The 19,377-nt window shown below is 31.7% G+C and overlaps 10 protein-coding genes across 10 annotated transcripts, besides 6 other annotated features; 4 read left to right on the forward strand and 6 right to left on the reverse strand.

Moving 5' to 3' along the window:
• Window positions 1-75: 75 nt before the first annotated feature.
• Window positions 76-3,786, reverse strand: TA11085 (uncharacterized protein; the record flags this gene model as incomplete). Its single annotated transcript, XM_948418.1, has 12 exons — window positions 76-415; window positions 447-1,226; window positions 1,257-2,075; window positions 2,134-2,205; window positions 2,234-2,325; window positions 2,394-2,542; window positions 2,612-2,703; window positions 2,739-2,962; window positions 2,992-3,038; window positions 3,069-3,342; window positions 3,426-3,507; window positions 3,578-3,786. The coding sequence occupies 12 exons, from the start codon at window positions 3,784-3,786 to the stop codon at window positions 76-78; spliced, it is 3,180 nt and encodes a 1,059-aa protein (XP_953511.1).
• An 11-nt stretch (window positions 3,787-3,797) lies between these two features.
• TA11080 (uncharacterized protein) lies at window positions 3,798-4,457 on the reverse strand (the record flags this gene model as incomplete). The annotated part of the gene is made up of 1 exon (XM_948419.1): window positions 3,798-4,457. The coding sequence occupies one exon, from the start codon at window positions 4,455-4,457 to the stop codon at window positions 3,798-3,800; it is 660 nt and encodes a 219-aa protein (XP_953512.1).
• Window positions 4,458-5,248: 791 nt separating this feature from the next.
• Window positions 5,249-5,855, reverse strand: TA11075 (high-mobility group protein, putative; the record flags this gene model as incomplete). Its single annotated transcript, XM_948420.1, has 3 exons — window positions 5,249-5,407; window positions 5,513-5,616; window positions 5,729-5,855. The coding sequence occupies 3 exons, from the start codon at window positions 5,853-5,855 to the stop codon at window positions 5,249-5,251; spliced, it is 390 nt and encodes a 129-aa protein (XP_953513.1).
• A 469-nt stretch (window positions 5,856-6,324) lies between these two features.
• On the forward strand, window positions 6,325-7,830 carry TA11070 (S-adenosylmethionne synthetase, putative; the record flags this gene model as incomplete). The annotated part of the gene is made up of 5 exons (XM_948421.1): window positions 6,325-6,456; window positions 6,493-6,640; window positions 6,686-6,790; window positions 6,872-7,113; window positions 7,225-7,830. 5 exons carry the CDS (start codon window positions 6,325-6,327, stop codon window positions 7,828-7,830), a joined length of 1,233 nt encoding a protein of 410 aa, XP_953514.1.
• Window positions 7,831-7,991: 161 nt separating this feature from the next.
• TA11065 (glutamyl-tRNA amidotransferase, subunit, putative) lies at window positions 7,992-9,801 on the forward strand (the record flags this gene model as incomplete). Its single annotated transcript, XM_948422.1, has 5 exons — window positions 7,992-8,373; window positions 8,402-8,900; window positions 8,940-9,307; window positions 9,408-9,589; window positions 9,622-9,801. The coding sequence occupies 5 exons, from the start codon at window positions 7,992-7,994 to the stop codon at window positions 9,799-9,801; spliced, it is 1,611 nt and encodes a 536-aa protein (XP_953515.1).
• Window positions 9,581-9,589: a sequence feature (1 probable transmembrane helix predicted for TA11065 by TMHMM2.0 at aa 475-497).
• Window positions 9,622-9,681: a sequence feature (1 probable transmembrane helix predicted for TA11065 by TMHMM2.0 at aa 475-497).
• A 334-nt stretch (window positions 9,802-10,135) lies between the features above and the next one.
• TA11060 (uncharacterized protein) lies at window positions 10,136-10,840 on the forward strand (the record flags this gene model as incomplete). Its single annotated transcript, XM_948423.1, is given in 4 exon segments — window positions 10,136-10,386; window positions 10,423-10,486; window positions 10,576-10,723; window positions 10,734-10,840. The coding sequence occupies 4 exon segments, from the start codon at window positions 10,136-10,138 to the stop codon at window positions 10,838-10,840; spliced, it is 570 nt and encodes a 189-aa protein (XP_953516.1).
• Window positions 10,600-10,659: a sequence feature (2 probable transmembrane helices predicted for TA11060 by TMHMM2.0 at aa 114-133 and 166-188).
• Window positions 10,766-10,834: a sequence feature (2 probable transmembrane helices predicted for TA11060 by TMHMM2.0 at aa 114-133 and 166-188).
• Window positions 10,841-10,993: 153 nt separating the features above from the next.
• TA11055 (uncharacterized protein) lies at window positions 10,994-11,572 on the forward strand (the record flags this gene model as incomplete). The annotated part of the gene is made up of 5 exons (XM_948424.1): window positions 10,994-11,044; window positions 11,076-11,129; window positions 11,199-11,354; window positions 11,384-11,475; window positions 11,506-11,572. The coding sequence occupies 5 exons, from the start codon at window positions 10,994-10,996 to the stop codon at window positions 11,570-11,572; spliced, it is 420 nt and encodes a 139-aa protein (XP_953517.1).
• Window positions 11,573-11,617: 45 nt separating this feature from the next.
• TA11050 (uncharacterized protein) lies at window positions 11,618-13,371 on the reverse strand (the record flags this gene model as incomplete). The annotated part of the gene is made up of 2 exons (XM_948425.1): window positions 11,618-13,146; window positions 13,263-13,371. The coding sequence occupies 2 exons, from the start codon at window positions 13,369-13,371 to the stop codon at window positions 11,618-11,620; spliced, it is 1,638 nt and encodes a 545-aa protein (XP_953518.1).
• Window positions 13,279-13,347: a sequence feature (1 probable transmembrane helix predicted for TA11050 by TMHMM2.0 at aa 9-31).
• Window positions 13,297-13,371: a sequence feature (Signal peptide predicted for TA11050 by SignalP 2.0 HMM (Signal peptide probability 0.676, signal anchor probability 0.317) with cleavage site probability 0.439 between residues 25 and 26).
• A 477-nt stretch (window positions 13,372-13,848) lies between these two features.
• On the reverse strand, window positions 13,849-16,218 carry TA11025 (phospholipase, putative; the record flags this gene model as incomplete). Its single annotated transcript, XM_948426.1, has 1 exon — window positions 13,849-16,218. One exon carries the CDS (start codon window positions 16,216-16,218, stop codon window positions 13,849-13,851), a length of 2,370 nt encoding a protein of 789 aa, XP_953519.1.
• Window positions 16,219-16,584: 366 nt separating this feature from the next.
• Window positions 16,585-19,114, reverse strand: TA10970 (uncharacterized protein; the record flags this gene model as incomplete). Its single annotated transcript, XM_948427.1, has 6 exons — window positions 16,585-16,905; window positions 16,940-17,148; window positions 17,179-17,732; window positions 17,763-18,618; window positions 18,648-18,881; window positions 18,922-19,114. 6 exons carry the CDS (start codon window positions 19,112-19,114, stop codon window positions 16,585-16,587), a joined length of 2,367 nt encoding a protein of 788 aa, XP_953520.1.
• Window positions 19,115-19,377: the final 263 nt, after the last annotated feature.

Genomic DNA, 19,377 nt, shown 5'->3' on the forward strand with positions numbered 1-19,377 from the left:
CTACAAACTATTTAATGTAAATATACTACCATGTACATACATAGTGTATAGTGTGTATAATATACTAGTACAAAATTATGTTAGTTCGGTAGTTGGCGTCATTCTCTGAAAGTGATACTGTTGAGGCAATAACTGAGTAATATTGTTTACGTTTAACATATTTTCATCAACATTAAGACGTTTGAGCATGTTTAGGAAGTTTGTGTTTTTCATTAGAATTCTAAACTTGGCGTTCGTCTCATAGGCTTTCGTGCCATCGTCTGAATTTTGCTCCGAATTCTCTAAATTATAAAGATATTTGTCATAACCTTCTTCGTAGTACTTGTACTTTGTTTTTTCTTCCTCTCTGCTGTAACAGCTTTTCAGCGCGTCCATAATCCGTTGTTCCGTGTACTCGTTCCCACTCCTTGTCAGCCTAAACAAATTTATCGGAATTTTCAGCTTACTTTTCTATGGCACTATAATCGTTTGGAGTCAAATTTTTTTTGGCGTATTTTATCAATAGTTTAAGGTCATTTTTGTTATGAAAAACATCCAAGTCTTCTTCAGCCTCTCCGGATTCCTCTAAAAACCTATCCAGGCTCTCTTGTTTTTCCAACTGTGAAATTATATAATCTTTCACATTATCGACAGAATTGTTATCCATATCATCAACACTATTGCCTGTATCATTGACTGTATCAGTCATAGTATTGATATTGGTATCCACTTCACCAGAACTAACATCATTGGAGATGGTGTTCGTAATGTTGTGAACTGCGTTTTTAATTTCGTTGATAATTGCATTTGCTTTGTTTTCATGTTGTTCATGAGTCTTTGGCTGGGAATTTAACACTAAAGTTGTCAAGGGAGAATCGGTAAATGACATTTCCTTTTCAATTTTCTTGTTCTTTTTTAATTTACTAATTAAACTCCTGATGTCAACTTTTTCATCTTTATTTACCAAATGTCTTCTAAATTTAGGATCAGTTCCAGATAAGTTAGTGGGTGTTTTGGAAATATTAGGTTCAGAACATTTGATTAAATTATCTGACTCATCTTGATTTACATGTTCTGGAAGTTGTAACTGATCTTGAAGTTCATTTGAATCATAGTCGGGGAAAGTATCAAGATCCTCTTTGTATGTATCATACGCATGCTCACTAGTCTTCATACCCTCAATGAAAGGAGTTGTGAATTCATAATCATCTTCTTCCAGAGATTTCAGAACTTTGGGGTCAATATTCCTGAAAATTATTATGAAATAGTTAAATTACTCGATTTCCTCTTCTTCCAAGGGTGAAACCACTGAATCAAACTCATCTTTAACATACTTATCTTCAGTAGTATCTGGTTGTAAATCAGGAATAATTTCTGGGTTATCTGATATAAGGTTACAAACTCTATCATTCCATTGCATTACATCGTCTTGGAATAAGTTTCTTGCTCCTCTTATCTCGGATTCCTTAGATTCTTTAAGGGTTTGACAATGCTTAAAGGGGTCGAAATTCTTCGTCTCATTAAGCATTTCCCCCACCTCCACCACGTCAGGATCGTCACTACTCAACAACTCTTTGATCAATTTCTCCCTCTTTAACACATTTTCATACCTTTCGCTATCGTCAGCTGAAAACTCCAATACATCACTATTCTTTACACTATTATCCTTATCAGCCGAGTTAACATTACTAGAGTCAGTTTTGGGAGTTTCAGTACTATCTGTAATTGATGGGTGAATGTAACCTCTTTTGTATTCATATTTGTCTTTTTGTACCGAGAGATTACTTGGCTTTTGGTGGAACTGATCATATAGATAATCAATTAGTTTGTAAGGCTCATCGTATTTGTGAACTGCTTCGTATTTTTGTTTCAAGTTGAAATTTTCTCCTTGAACGTCTTTCAGGCCATCAACTATTTCATCATTCAATGTTTTAAAGTATTGCATATTAACGTTCATTTGATTCACTTGTTTAGAGTTGGAATGTCCCACATCTTTCTGATTTTCATTACCAACTTCATCAGAATCATTTGATTTATTGTTTGAGAATTGAAATGGTGTGTATACATTCGATGTCCAAACTTTATTATCACCATATCTAAAATAACCATAAAATATATTTAAATATATAATTAGGGCTTAAATTATTAACATACTTGTAAATGGATTTTTCATCATTTGTGGGTTCATATGCAGAATCGTTTAAATCGCACAATTTGTGGGTTAACCTAAGATTTTATTTAATTTTCGACAAACCTGTTAAAATATTCTTGATCACGCTTTATTTTCTGTTTACTACTCATGTCTTTAAATAGCTTCTTCTGCTCCTCTTTTATCTTCCTTTGCTCCTATCAAATATTAATGTAAATCAGTAGGTATAATAGTGATAATAATTTATAGTTGGTATATGAGAAACTTGTAAATTTTCTAAATATAACAAGTGGTCAACTGATGTGTTTCTGTTAGCATTGAGGCTTTTTAAATAGTCGTCGTATCCTCCAATCACCTTCATATTCTCAATATCTCTTACTCTAAGTTCCTTTACAAAATCCAAACTATAATTTCCTATAATCATATGATATAGTTACTCTTTATACGGTTAATTATTTAACAAATTGTATATGTGTAGGTTACTTAGATATGATGATTGTTGTTCTGGTGTTTCTTTGCCAGTCATGACATTTCTTTCTAATTCTTCGAAAAAGGTATTCTCAGATAAGCCAATTCTGGAGTTGGAAGTTAGAATCTAATTAGCGATTACCTGTTTTTTAAAATGTTAATTGACTTAATATATAAATTTTCCAACTTTTTACCAATTTGATATTTGTCTTTATTAACATAATTTTTACCGGGTTTACTTTTTCTCATCCTGTCCGTTATTTTAAGGTCACTTATGTGTAGAAAAGCATCTACTTTTGCGCCAATGTCAACGTAGTATCCCAGTGGAGACTTGCGAACAATCACTCCCTCCACCACATCTTCAATCTACCATCATTTTAATAATCATAACTTACTTGATAATTTGTTAAGGGTTTCCTTTCCTTATCAGATATTCCTGTTTCTATAAATTAATAATTAAGTTTCAGAGTACCTGATGGTGTAATTAGCGATAATTTAATAGTGTTGAATTCAGTGTTAATTGACTTTATATAGACGTCAAGTTCTTCTCCGGGGGTTAAAGTCAGGTCCACTCTGTCTACCCAGCCTAAGCTAAGATCTCTAGCATGGAGAACAGCGTATTTTGTACTACCGATGTCAACCAGAGCGTACGTTGGGAAAACTGAAGAAACTCTTCCCTTAACTTTTTCGCCAACCTTAAAATGACAAACATCAAATCTTTTCTTATTATTCCTTATCTTCCACTTCTATAATTATATTGTCTTAAATTTAAATAGCAGAAATACTTATTCATATAGTTATATATAATGGATTAAGTAATATATAGTACTGGTTTCTGTTGGTTTGGTTTATTATTAATAACATCCAAATCATGATCTAATATGTTTTTTACCATCTTCTTACTAATAAACCTAAAATTAATCGTTTTTACATCATAAAACATTAATTACATTTATATAGTAGATAGTAGTATTGTATTACTCTATGGATTTTGGTAATTTTTCTTTTATCTTTTCAGTAGCTTCGAAACCGATATGCCCTTGGAATTCAATATCACAATTAATTAAATTTACAGGTTCTTTAGTCAGATCGAGTTTAGTGTTAAATTGTTGAAAATTAGGAATGTAAGTGTGGTTGCGATATGAGTGTATCGTTACAAATGAGCTGAATATGAGTATATATAATATCATCTTCTCGGTAGCTAAATATCAAAGAGGGGTTTATCTATCAGGTGAATAACTCCATTATGACATCTCATGTTCCAGCGAAGTATCCTTGATCCATTCACAAAGATTTCCTTATCACCCTTTGACAGATCTCCTGTGTGTTCGAAGAACAAAGATTTGTTATTAAGGGTTTGTAGTTTTTTTGGAAATTTGCGAGTTTTGTTATACAGTAGCCAGGGCTGTGTTGGTGAGCCTAGCAGATCACGATGTAGCCATAAATGATGGGTAAAGTGAGACCTTACGAAATCAACTACCGCATCCTTGTATGAGGACTCCAGCTTCGGTAAGGCCTGTGTTAAGCCTTCATTTACTGGAATGAAGCCCGTAAAAGGCCCGGGAAGTGATAACTCGTGAGATAATCTATAACCTAAAACATGGCTTAAAAAATAAAAAATACCTGATTCTTCCTCGGGATTTATTAACTTTGAAAATGAACGTGTAAATGGATTATTATTACAAAATGAAAGAACTGTACGGCGAATATATTTATGCTCAAAACACCAATAAACCTTTGAATTTATGACGTTTGGATCCTTTGATCTTCTCCTTAACTTCTTTAACCCTCCAAAATTAGATCTCCACGACAAGGCCTTGGAAGTAAACATCATAAAATGAAAATAACAAGTTAAAAACATAGTGAGAAAAAACAAGAGAAAACATGGGGAAATTTTTCGTTAAATTAGGAACAAATATAAGAAGGATGTGAAAATTGGTTTGTTAGCAATTGAATTTAACAAAATTAATCGCATCCAGGAAGATTAGAACAAAATTTTTTGGATAAGTGTGTATATTTAGTGGTAAGAGTGGAATCAAAGTCTTCTCTTTAAATGTGTAGTTTACAAAAAATTAATTAATTTTTCTAAGCTTTAAATTTCCAGGATTCTTAACTTAATCCTTTAAAATATTATTTTTCATCCATAATTGACTCTTGGTTTATTCCCAACATTATATTAATAATTTTAAAAATAATTTTTTCATTAATAATTTTAATGTTTAATTTTTCTTTTTAATTTTTAATTTTATATTTAAGTGATTAATTTTTAAGTTTTGATATGTACTATGATTTTCAGCCAATTATTATAATTATCCTCCTTATTATTTCCTTTTTTTACTATTTCGATTCCATGTTATGGTTAATTATTAAAATATTATCATTGATGGCAGTCTCCAGAACTCCTGATAAGCTCAGGTATTTAATTTATTCAGTGCCATATGAATTTTTTTATTAAACTAATTTAACAATTTATAGGAATTTGATGTTTAATATTTCCTGCATTTTGGATATCCATTTCATATAAATATTATAATTTTAATATAGTATTCATACAATACATTAGTATATATTTTATGTGTAATAGTGTAACTGTATATAATATTGGATTAATGATTTGATTAAAAAGTTGCAGAATTAGCATCACGATTGGGGTTAAATTAGTAAACGTTCTATGTTGTCCTTAGCTTCAACAATTTGCTGGTTGAGAGGCGAACCGTCCCTGCTGGTGATGGCACAAGAAATCACGGGACGGGAAACTCCACAGGCCCTACCTAAGGCTACCTTACTGTGAACAAAGATATAAGGAACATTCTAAAACATTTTTCACAAAGTTATAACAGTATTTATATATCATAATATAGTTAATATTAATAATATATATTCAGAGTTAGTATGTGGAATAGTGGAAAGAAATACCTTATCTTCACATAGAAGCGGAAGATGTAAAATAATCTCAAGAGGTTCAGCATCAGCTGCAAGTAAAACAATCTCAGCATGTCCTCTGTTCAAAGCCTTCGTAGCTAAATTCCAAATTAATCATTATATAAATAATAAAATATTTATATTTATAATTATAATTAATAATATGTGAAACTATAATAGTTTATAGAATAGAATAGTAGAAGGAAATACCTTCATTAGCTCCTTTTTTGAGTTGTTTGTAATTTCCAGCCTGTTGAACAAGGTCAAGAAGTAGTCCGTTCATCTCTTCAGTGGCGAGAGGAAAAGCCTTTGATGCACTGTCGTTTGAGTTACTCATATTTAAACTATTTCAAATTAATTCTAGTGCTTTTAAAAGGGATTTTAGTTTAAGGAATCTTGGAGAAAAAATAATAATTTACAGAAGATGGTTAGAAAAGGTTTCAAACCAAACACAATTTAATATAAAGACTTATTTATGTTACAAAAGCTAATTTAATATATGAATTTTAATAAAATTCAATAATAAGAAAGGTACTCTGGGGCCTGATGTCGTTTTATAATACTGATTTTATAATAACTTAGTGTAACATTTATTTTATTATTGTTATTTTTATATTGTTGTTATTATACCCGTATCATAACTATATCAAAGGGATATTATATGTTTTGGACATAGAGTGATCATTCTCTCACCCAAAATTACTATAAAACCTTTTTTAAAATAAATAAGTATAGTTAACAATTCACTATTTTTAACTTTCCATATTTCACAACTTGTGATTTGTTTTTATATATATGATTTTAAAATGGCAGTCCCGAATTTCATAAACCATACAAATGGGACCTTTTTATTCACATCCGAATCGGTAAATGAGGGCCACCCCGATAAATTATGCGACCAAATCTCAGACTCAATTTTAGATGCCTGCCTGGAACAGGTTCGTAAAAAAATTATCATTTAACTCGTGGTTTAGGATAAGGAAAGTAAGGTGGCGTGTGAAGTATGCACGACTAAAGACTTTGTAATGGTTTTTGGAGAAATTACCACATTCGCTAATGTTGACTATGTTAAAGTAGTAAAATCAGTCCTAAAGAGCGTAGGATACACTTCAAGTGATTTAGGTAATATTATAAATTTATATGATATGGGCATTTAAAATATTTTAGGAATTGATTCTAATACCGTCGAGGTTTTAGTTAAATTTAATTTACAATCACCTGAAATTGCGAATGCCGTACACGTTGGTAAAGCTAAAGAACAAATCGGTGCAGGTAATTTCTATATACCTAATTATATAGTTGTGAATGTACTCCAGACTGTTTGGGACTAAGTATTAATATGTGAATTTATAGGCGACCAGGGAATAATGTTTGGATATGCAACAGATGAAACGCCTGAATGTGTGCCTCTTTCCCATTCATTGGCTGTAAAACTTGGCCAGAGATTATCGTATTTGCGCAAAAATAAATATTTACCATATTTGAGACCGGATGCTAAAACTCAAGTAACAGTCGAGTATCGTAAGTACACAAACGGATATATCGAACCAAAAAGAGTAGACACTATAGTAATTAGCTCACAACATGATCCAGGAGTATCATTTATACTATTATTATTTAGTATTACTATATTATTATTATTATATACAGGATTAGATAACTTTATTATTATTGCAATATTATGGTTGTAGCTAATGCATGATTAGGTGGATTTCCAGGTTATGAAAGAGGATATAATGAAGGATGTGATTATGCAAGTTGTTCCGAAACACTTGCTGGACGAGAAGACAAAGTACCTTATAAATCCAGCAGGATCTTTTGTTTTGGGAGGACCAGCCTCAGACTCTGGTTTAACGGGGAGGAAAGTAATAGTTGACACTTACGGAGGCTGGGGAGCACATGGAGGAGGCTGCTTCTCAGGAAAGGATTCAACTAAGGTGGATAGGTCAGGGGCCTACTACGCGAGATTCGTTGCAAAATCTTTGGTTTCCAACGGGTTTTGCAAGAGAGTGATAGTCCAAATTTCTTATTGCATAGGCACAGTAGACCCAATTTCACTGTACATTGATACATATGGGACTGTGGCAAAGGGGTATACTGATAATGACCTGAGAGAAATAGTACTCAGAAACTTCGATTTCAGAGTAGGTTACATAATCGATGAACTAAAGCTAAAAAGACCAATTTTCGGGAAAACTAGCGTTTACGGCCACTTTGGCAGGGAAGATTCTGATTTCCTGTGGGAACGACCGAAGGATCTTTCACATGAAAAACTTTCAAATAACCATAACTATATGACTAATGGGTACTAACACAATTTTATTTTTTACATTTTTTATATTGTAGAATTAGTATTGGTATATTTTTGTGAGATTTACACATTTTACAAAAAATGATAAATAGGGTAGTATAATAGAATATCAACAATTTAAAAAGCCGTTTTCTATTTATTATTAAATCAAATTTAAAAAACATGGGTTTAATGTGTAATATAAATAACTTAAAGGAATCAAGGAATTATACAGATTCTGAAATCAACAATTACATTGAGCAGTTTTTACATGAATGCTCCAAATTCACAGAAAAGCCAACACATAATTCATTTCAAAACACAAAAGCATGGAAGTATATTAAAAAATGTTTAGAAACAATCAAAAATCAAGAAGAAGTAGATCCTGAAATACTCGATGAAAATGAAGCATATTCATATGTGTTGAATAACCATCAAATATTTGACCAGATAGTGACGTTGGTGGATAGAATTAATGCCGGAGAAAGGGATAAAATGCCCTTGTTTGGCCTTCCCCTAGCAGTAAAGGACAACGTGACTGTTAAGGGAATTCCACTTAAAAACGGTAAGTGTATATATTTAACTGTTTATAGGAGCAACAACTGGCCCTTACATGCCGAGTTTCAACGCAACTGCAGTGGATTCGCTTGTTAACGCTGGAATAATACTGGTCGGTAAAACAAAGCTTAACGGGTTTGGGCTTGGAGCTAATACTACGAACGTTAAGAGCATTTACGGTGAAAAATATATCGTCGGAGGTTCTTCAGGAGGTTCAGGAGTTGCAGTGGGAGGAAACTCAGTAACTTGCGCAATTGGAAGTGATACTGGAGGTTCAGTCAGATGTCCAGCAGCCTTTTGCAATTCAGTTGGTTATAGGCCATCAAAAGGTCTCATAAGCAGGTTTGGGTTGAACGAACTATCCGCTAATTTTGATACGGTTGGATTCATTACCAACACCGTATACGAGGCAGCCTATCTAACCTATATCACATCAGGTTATGATATTAAGGATATGCTAAGTGAATATGATTCTAACCGTACTAAACAATCTATTTTGACCGTTTTGCACAATTTTAACACAATAAAAAGTTTGTTATCCATTATACCCTAAATTATTTTACCAATTTATAGACTGCTTAACATTATCAAGGAATTTAAAATACTTGTAGGACCATTGGATAATTTGAAAGGATTGAAAAATGTAAAGATTGGAATATTCGATGCTGAGGAGATTTGTAAATTGGGGTTTATTGATGAGGAGAATAAAGTTAATATGGAGAACGTGGCAAGAATAACCTCAGAATTGGGAGCAGAGGTTGTGAAATTAAGTATTCCACCCCTTGATAAGTTAACCTCAATATATTACCTGGAAACAGCAAAGCAAACTACCACCAACATCAGAAGGTTCAATCAGTACCCTTATTCATCAACTCAAATAAACACAGTTACTGATCTGATATTAAGCCTTGAAAAAAGAATACAAGAACGTTTCCTACTAGGTACTTACCAGCTATACTCTTAAACTATATTCTAGTGTTGTTATATTTATAATAACTAATAATATTAAAATAAGTATAAAATACTGATAATGTTGTTTAGGAGAATATGTTAAGTTTAGTGAATTTGATATTGAAACGTTGTTAAAGGACGAAAGAGAAAATATGAATAAATGGGTGGAAGAAAACAAACTGTTCAGTGAAGTGGAATTCTTCATATCTCCTTCAACCTCAGAAGTTTTGCCAATAAGAAATTTAGAGTTTGAATCGAAAAACGTATACATGGTAACAAATCTAAGATCATAATGAAACTTTAGCTGGACCTATTTCTCACAATCGCACCGATACTGGGACTGTGTTCCCTCGCTTTACCTCTTAGGAACTCAAATAGGCCTAATTCACTACATATCACAGCAGGATACTTACAGGACCATAGATTATTTGAAGTTTCGAATATTTTCGAAGAATATTTAAAAGCCCAAAGCGGGTCAACATAAATTAAATCAAATGTAGTTTAATTATTTTAACTTTAAAATACATTTTAAATAATTGTGTTTTGGCTATATTTCTACCAGCCAATAGCCCACTGCACTCTAGAACTGATGAACACAATGGAATCCTATTTATTATAGTTAAATTTATCCTTGAGTTAATTTGAAATAAAAAATTGAGCAATTTAAAAGTTATATTTGAAATTATTATATTATTTGGAACTAATTTCTCAAACATAACTGGATCAGGAAAATTGATCCATTGTTAAAAATTCTCAAAATGATTAAGAAAATGAGCATTTGAAAGATAGTTTTAACCCAAAATTTTTAATTTGACCTAATGGAAGGGCAACAAACTGAAAATGTACACAAAAAGCCTGAAGAATCTGCCAACTCAAAGTTCGAATGTAACATATGTTTCGATGATGTTAAAGATCCAGTCGTTACCAGGTGTGGACACCTGTTCTGTTGGTCGTGCCTACTCTCCTGGATGAACCGCAGAAATTATCAGTGTCCAATATGCCAAGCAGGAATTTCAAGAGATAACGTTATACCATTATACGGACATGGCCAAAACCAAAGTGATCCAAGGTAGTATATTTTTATTTTATTTTTATAAATAATTAGGGATAAACCTGAAGAACCAAGACCCAAAGCACAAAGATCAACAAATAATCAAAGACAAAATTCGGTATTTTTTAAACATACATATATTACATAATAGTAAATAATTAATAGTTTTATCTAAAGAATTTAGTATTATAAGATATGTATGTTTAGTTTTTTCGAGGATATGAAAATAGAATATCAGTATCATTTGGATCGTTTCCGTTTTCCTTCATTTTCCCGATCGCATTTGGAACGAGCAATACAGGATCATTTTTTGACCTTTTCAGAAATGACGAATCCTCATCAAATATGACCTCAGGTAATGGAAGAAATATTTGTGAAAATTTGTTCAGAGCAAAGAAGAGCTTATGCTTATACCGGATTTCTCTCCCTTATAGGACTACTCATGATCGCATATCTAATTCTTTGTATTTAAATTCATAATGTTGATTTTTTAATCAATTTTCCAATACATTAATAGTTTTATCGTGCACATTAGATTAACCACTTTATAATAAAATTAAAATTAGAGAAAAGTCTTGAAATTTTTATTTTCCGAATTTTTATCTTTTGTAAAATATTGACTGGAATGGCTTCCGAAACAGTAAACAACGTGGAACTTCTGTTCTCATCTTACTCGGTATTTTTGTCATATCTTCATAGATAAATAGGACGAAAAAGGCTATGTTCATAGTAATGTTCTTAACGAATTGGTGTGTGAATTGGTATGTTCATGTTTACTTTAGATAATTTCATATTTTATAATTGGATTTTTAACATTAATAAAATCGCAGGGCTACGCACCTTCCCTGAAAGAAATGACAGACTTTAAGAAAAAGACTGGAGATCAGTGTGATTTGAGCTCATTTAAGGAGTTTCTGAAGACGATCGTACACCCAGAAGATACACACGCAAACCTAACGGAACTCTTCAGATTCTATGACCCAAATGTGAGATTAAAATAATTAAATTTCTGTAGAACACAGGAAGAATTAGTAAGAAGCAGCTGGAGAGACTCTTAACAAACGTAGGAGAGTATTTATCCGAAAAGGAACTGGAAAGATTTTTTAGGTAACCTAAACAAGTCAGTAAATTTTTTAGTGTTTTGTGCAACGAGGACGATGAAGTGGATTATGAAGACCTAGTTAACAAGTATTATAAACTTTAAACATTACTTTTAGACTGCTACTAAAGTGATTTTTACCCTTATACTTTAGCCAAAAAACTCTTCCTCAGTTTCCGTGCCTGATCCATGTCCGTCCTTCCCTTTATAGGGATCCTTCCCCTTGCCTAATCCTTGATCATGTGATCCTTCTGGAACAACTTTTTTTACTTCCGGTAGTACTTTGTCTTGTTTCTCCTGTAGTTTTTGCTCCTTGACTTCTTTTACTTGTTTTTTTACTTCTTTTTGAGGACTAGGCTCAATCGGGTCGTATAAATTACTCAGAACTTTAGGAGTGTCTCGAATAGACTCAAAGAATTTTTTTGTATCTTTTCTTATCAATTCTTGTTCAACTAGAGCTTTATCACGACCAAATTCTTTAAGATCATAGATATTAGCAAGTATTGATTCTTGACCTTCCAATGATTTAAAAGACTCCTGAGTATCCTTTGTTATCATTTTAGCTTCATCAGCTGCTTTATTAGGTTTAATCACCTTAAGATCATATAAATTAACCAATATTGATTTCTTACCCTTCAATGATTCAAAGAACTTATATGTATCTTCCCTAACCAATTTCTGTTCCAATATATCTTTATCAATACCAAGTTCATTAAGATCATAAATATTAGCAAGAATAGATGATTTATCATTAATGGACTTTACAAGCTGTTCAAGTTCATGAGTGCTTTTTCGTCCAGCATTAGGTTTATCAGAAACAAGATCTTTGATGTCAAACAAATTAGAAATAATTATAGGGTTTCCTTGAATTGATTTTATGAATTTCTCGGTGTCCTCCATACCCATTTTTTGTTCAACTAAAGCTTCATCAGGACCAAAATCTTCAAAGTCAAACCAGTTAAGAAGGACTGATGATTTACCTTCAAGTGATTCAAAAAACTTTCTGGTATCTTCACTCATTGAATGGTCCTTGTGCATTTTTTTATCAATTCCTATCTCCTTAAGTTCAAACAAATTAAGGAGTATAGGTTTTCCTTGATTTGTCTCAAAGAATTTCTTGGTATCTTTTCTTATCAATTCTTGTTCAACTAGAGCTTTATCATGACCAAATTCTTTAAGATCATAGATATTAGCAAGTATTGATTCTTGACCTTCCAATGATTTAAAAAACTCCTGAATATCCTTTGTTATCATTTTAGCTTCATCAGCTGCTTTATTAGGTTTAATGACCTTAAGATCATATAAATTAACCAATATTGATTTTTTACCCTTCAATGATTCAAAGAACTTATAAGTATCTTCCCTAACCAATTTCTGTTCCAATATATCTTTATCAATACCAAGTTCATTAAGATCATAAATATTAGCAAGAATAGATGATTTATCATTAATTGATTTTACAAGCTGTTCAATATCTTGTTTGACCAAGCTCTGATATGATTCAGGTAGATCATTCCTAACCGGCAAGTCAGCTGGTTGAGTTCCATTGTTTGTTACAATTTTTGTTCCATTTTTTGTGTCATTTTCTAAACAGTATTGGATTGACCGTGAAATAAAAATGAATAAATAGAAAATACCTATCTTTGAAGTACGATGGTGAGGCTTTAGTGGTTCAATAACTAAATATTTTATATTATTGATCGAAATTGTTTACTATAACTAGAGTATCAACATTATCACTTGGTTTATATTCACTCCGCCAACCATCTAATACTCATTATATAAAATAACTTACTTTGAGGGTTTATTATGTAATACATGTCATATCCAGCCCAAATAGACAAGCCGAGAGAGAGAAGCGTATAGATTATTAATAAAATATTGGATGCCTTTAAAAGTTCCATTTGAATTTAAGTTTGAGTTTATATCTTTGTTTATGATTTTATGCCACTAGACATAATAATGTTTGTACGAGAATTATTCAATTAAGTTATGCGAATTAAAACAAGTAAACATCTAGACAATTTCAAGATGGTTTATTTTAAAAAATAGTTTAATTGAGAAATTCTGTGTATCTCAACTAACATAAATGGATATGCTTAAAATTAGTTAATGATTTGTTTGAATATTTAATAACTCGCATGTATATTTAATAATTGATACTATTAATTTAAATTCGAATTTATTTAAATGTTTTGAGTACAAAATTATAGATTTGGGAGATTTTGAGGGGAAAAGTACTCCGAGTGGTCAACCAATAATTTTGAGGGGATAGGTGCCCAGGGAAAAACTACACACTTGAACATCTATAAAAAATAATTAAACAAATAAATGGATATAAACGTAGAAGTATAAATGAGTGAATAAGGAGTATAATAAAATTAAATCTTAAAATGCTTGTTATAGTTCCAAAAGTGCGAATGTGTGAAAATGTGTGAAAAGTGAGGGTCAATACAGTTTGATAAAATGCAATTTCTGACTGATAAATTCAACTTTTTAAAGAATTTGTAATGTACAGAATCGGTTACTATTTGACTCTCCAAAGGAGAATTGCCAACCATACTCAAAGTGTTATTTATCAAATTCTTTTGAACTTCATGTAATGGTTCTTTGGAATCATCATCTTTAAACTCATTTGAAATGACAGGAAAGTCAGGATTATCGGTAGAGTTATAAGTTATTAATTGTAAAATTTTTAAATAAACATAGTTTTCGAACTTAATGTACTCCTGAATCAACCACCTAAAAGATTCGGTTTTCCCTAGATCATAGAAGAACCTTAATTTGTATTGATCAGCAGAATGCAAAGAAATACGGAATAGCTTCCTTCCGGGAAAAATGTTGTAAAGTAACTCATTTGTGTTACAGTAGGTGTAATTTAATGTGAAGGGAGGTGTTATAAAGAGTAATAGGTTCTTTAAAATATTAATCTTTTCCTTGTTGGGGCTGTTGTCAACATCCTTATTAATAATTGGATATAAAGTGTCTGGGATCTGTTGAATAGGCGTCGAGAGGGGATATTTTGATATCTTCAGGTATAAATAAGTTAATAGTGTTATTGATGAAGCCTGTATTGATTTTTTTAAGGGGGTATTTTTTCCAAACTTCGTTAAAATGTCAGAAACTGGGTCCAGCCGATATCTTTTAGCGCTATATTTATCAACTTGGAGGATTTTTTCATACATAACAACCAATACGAACAAGTCTAACAACTTTTCAGAGTTCCAGAGCCCTAATAAGTTAGTATACTCTCTAGATTTTTTGTAGTCCTTATTGAAATTCTTAATAACATTTATTTTACTAGTTGATCTGGGTGATATATTATAGTACAAATTTATGCAGTAATTAAGTTCTTTGGGGAATTCATTGGCCATTTTCAAATTTTCTAGAGCAATTTCTCTCAAACAAAGCTGGTATATTAATGATTTTAGGCGTATGTAGTACATGAGAAATTGATCCCTTTTAGTTAAATTAGGAGTGATAAACTCGTTAAGGAGGTTCTGGTTAGATATTGAACTGCTTGTGAATTGGTAAGGGTTTATCCTTATTGTTCTCCTTGAGTCTGTATCTGGGCAACCCAAACTTTTATTCAGACCGAGCTGTCCATCGTAGCAGTGGTGTCCTTTGTAAATCAACGGCTCTTTAGATGAGTAGATTGGGATGTATGAACTGGCTCTTAAGCAGTCAACTAAGTCAGAAATACTAGTAAAATTAGAACAGCTTCTAGTCCTGAATTTTAAGTGCTTAAGTACCGAATATGCCACTGTAATCTTTCCAATTCTAGAATTTATAAACTCGTTGCTTCCTTCAGCCAATGTGTCATATAGATAATCCTTTACGATGGTATCCAGGTTTTGGCCTTTGATTAAATTTTCCCCATCCACAGAATTTTGTCTCAACCTAGTGGTGGCTGAATCGATAACGTTCATACAGTATATGAATGTGTTCTTAAGGACACTGTAACAGATTGAGAGTGAGCCTGAGGAGGCTCCTGATAGTGGAACTGTACAGTTTATGACGTTGTAATCGCACAGATAACTCAAAATACCCAAATGGTAGGGCATTAAAAAGCCACAAGGGGAAAATGAAAATCCTATATCTGATCTTGAGGATCCTATCCTAACCAACTTAATACTATCCAGCAAAGAAACTCCTTTAACATTTTCATAGTTTAGTTGGTAGTCTCGGCTTAGTTCTACAGCTCCTATCCTTTGGTAATATTTTAAAATATCAGAAATATATTTATCTGCTTCTCTTGAAAACAAACAGCTATCCAAATTGACGCATGAGATTCTTAGATCGTCCAAATTTGATTTATTCGGATCCACCAAAACAGAGTTCACGGAACTAAGTAAGGATAAGAACAGCTGGTAGTAACTGGGATCATTTGAATTTTGGTACTCTGGAATCAAATTAGGGTTTAAATAAACCAAGTTGAAATCAGTTCCGAACAATTTGTAAACACTTAAATTGGTATCTTCTTTGAAATTGTGTTTGAAGGAACTTATATATTCCCCCAAAATTCTGTCAAATTTCAATCCTTGGTTCTTTAGCAAATAATTTATTGGCGGTCTGAGTGAAAAGTCATTATAAAGAGAATCCAGTGATTGATCAGGTTCATTTTCCCTGTAATTAGCTGCCTTCCTGTGATTTTTTAGATTTAAATTCCTTAAAACTTCAATTGGTATTTCAGAAATTTTAGTTTGGCCTGAAAATACCTTTATACCCAGTGAATTGTTAAATCTTGCCATCGTTCAATGGAACTATCCTATTAAATAGGCTATTGATAATAACAAATTAGATTGATGTATAACTTAAATTTAGTCATTTATAAATATAATTCGTAAATATAAATCTATGGTACAAAATTAATAGTACACATTTGTAATGGAGTTGCGATAAGCAGTGGTACAGATCGAAAAATCAAACATAATTCTTCTGGATAAAACCCATCAACCCTCTTTATTTTTAATTTTTTCAAATTTAAAAATATTAATGATCACGATAAAAATCAGTTTAAGGAAAATTAGGTTAAATTTTTCCTAGGTTCATTTGAAACTAAAAGATTCCAGAGGTTAATTCACGGAATCCAATTATCAGTAAACTATCATTTAAAACTAACTTAATGTGGAATCTAATGCTGCTATAATTGTTTCCAAACTGATTAAATTCTTTTCAAAATCTTCCATATCGCCTGAATTTTTATATCTGCTCATTATGTCCGTGGAAGCTTGTAAAGCTGCCCTTCTAGAGATTTCAGCTATTTTTAGAGGTGTTAAAAGGGGTAGGTAGTTTTTCTTCTTAATGTGTTGAATCAATTTGTCCATCTGTTCGTGAATATCACACCTCAGATTCAAAAACAACTCGAAACATTTTCTTACCAAATTTTCATCCATTTCTGGTGTAGCCAACTCCAACCTTTCAGAAAATCTTCCTTCCTAATTAAGAATAGTTAGATATGTAATGTAATACTTGGAGAAGTTCAGACGGTAAGTCAGAGTGTTCTTGACATGTTGTTACAAATAAAACTGAATAATCCAAGGCAAAAGTAGATCTGAGTTTGAATTCATCCAACTCTCTACAAATGAAAGAAATTAGCCTTTTAAGGTATCCTTCCTCTCCTTTTAGCGCTTCTAACCCCTCTAACAGTATTACACACTTCACCAAGTCCCTTCTAGGCCCTAAATTTTATAATTACAAGAAACAATTACCCTGTTTAGAGCCTGAAAAATGAGTCCAGATTTTAGAAAGGAAGGAATGAAGAATTTTTTCTGAAAGTCCGACTTCTGGCCTCAGAAAACTCAAAATATTAAAAAAAAATAATAAACTGTTCATCTCCTGAGCCATACAATGAACTAGTGATGTCTTTCCAACTCCCGAATCCCCTTTTATAACTAGTCCTATCGAAGGCCTTTTGTTTCCCTTAGAAAAATGACAAATTTCTTCAGAAAAAAACGAATTAAGCTCATTTATAGTTTTTTCGGTAAGAACCAAAGATTCCAATCCAGTTCTGCAAATTATTTGACCGTTGACCTTCTTCAAGGGACACAAGTTATGGGTGTTAGAAAACTTTGTTAGCTCTGGATAAATCCCAAGTGTACTTGAAAAATCAGTAATTTGTCTCAAACATGTTGCTTTTTCCAGATACTTTTGGTAATTTTCCCCAAAGTTAGTACATTTGTCCTTCAAACTTTCACAATAGGCCATACGATTTAGAACCTTAAGTTCATCCAACGTGTATCCTCTGATTATCTTTATCATCTCTCTGAACATTTATGTTAGTCATAATAAATACCTTGAAAATTGATCATTAGAAACCTCTTTTGGGTCACCTTTAGAATACTTCTTAACTGATTCTTGCAAGTAAAGTAATTTAGAATTCTCGTCGAAGAGACCATCTGATATTGTGGCGAGATTACTAAAGCGATTTGCAAGAATTTCCATTGGCGAGTAAGAATAACTCTGTAAAAACGATTCATCAGTAACATGGTAATCAGAACAGAAGTCTGATGAATTGAATTTACCAAAACTAGGACCACAAGGTTTTAGGAAAGCAAATGATAATAATGGAAGGTCCAGTGTATCCCATATTTCAGAATACTCCGAAAGTAGATCCAGTGCTAGAGAGGCAAAATTTACTGTGTTTTTGTCAGTGTCCAAAGTACAGTTAAATAAGGCCTCGAAATTTTTAATCAACACAAAACAGTATGTAAATATGGGTTTTAAGGACGAATTCCTATCATTCAGGAGCAAATTGAATTTTTCTTTAATTTTATCCTTTAGTACCAAGGAATTAAAAGTTATCTTCAGGAGTTCATATTCCAAAGTTGAACATTTCCTGTTATGGATAAAGAATTTGGCCAAACTATTTTGTTCATTAGTCAATAATTTTACCAGGTTTTCACTGGAGATGGGATCTTTATGATTTTTATCCAAACAATCAATCACTTTTGAACAACTTCTACAACAGCAAGTCCCCAAATAACAACGGTTTGTATAACAAAAGTTAGGTCCAAAGGTCCCACCATAGTAAGATAGGTCAAGGGTGTAAATACAACTCAACTCATCAGAAACATATTCTTTTTTACCATTTAAAGTGTTATAGAAAGTATTTTTTAGTAATCTATAAACGAATTCGTAGAAGTTAAGATCTAAAAATAAATGAAAAGATTCAAGTTACCTTTATTACAATATATGGTAAAACATCGATGTGGAAGTAATTTTGAGTCATTTTGGATATTATAAAAACTCAAGAACATAGAATCACGTATTATTTTAAAAATTGAGTTCTTCAATATTTTAAATTCATATGAGAAACCAGTAGAAAAACTAGATGAACTAGAATCATCTATAAAACTGACCAAAGATACTGCGACCCGAATTAAATCTTCACTCAGTGATTCAGAAAGTTTATCTATATTGATTTGTAATGAAAAGAAGATAAATATGCTTACCAGTGAAATTTTTAGTTTTCGATTTAGGTTTCAATTTATTTGAATCATTCACTGTCCAATAATAATGAAAATAATTTTCTAAGTTTGGTAGACTTTCATAGTAATGTTTATCCTGAGTTTCGTTGGAGTAATTATCAAGAATCCAGTGATCAGTTGATATGTTAGAATAAATATTTAGGCCAGAGATAGACATATTTGAGTTAAATAATTTAAATCTACATTTTGAGTGATATGAAAAGGTGTTTATAAACTAATTGTATGTTTAAACATTAGTAAATAAATATCAAAAATATAACTGGATTCCATAGGGCAAACATACTTGTTAGAAATTTTTGGTTAAAATTTTTACACATTTGACATTAACTTTGATAATTCATTTGTATATAATTATTTTATGCATATAAAATTTTTTTATCGACCAATTTCTCTAAAACAAGTTTATGTATGCACCATAAA

Source organism: Theileria annulata, chromosome 4 (assembly GCF_000003225.4).
Source record: "Theileria annulata chromosome 4, complete sequence, *** SEQUENCING IN PROGRESS ***".
Taxonomy (NCBI): domain Eukaryota; phylum Apicomplexa; class Aconoidasida; order Piroplasmida; family Theileriidae; genus Theileria; species Theileria annulata.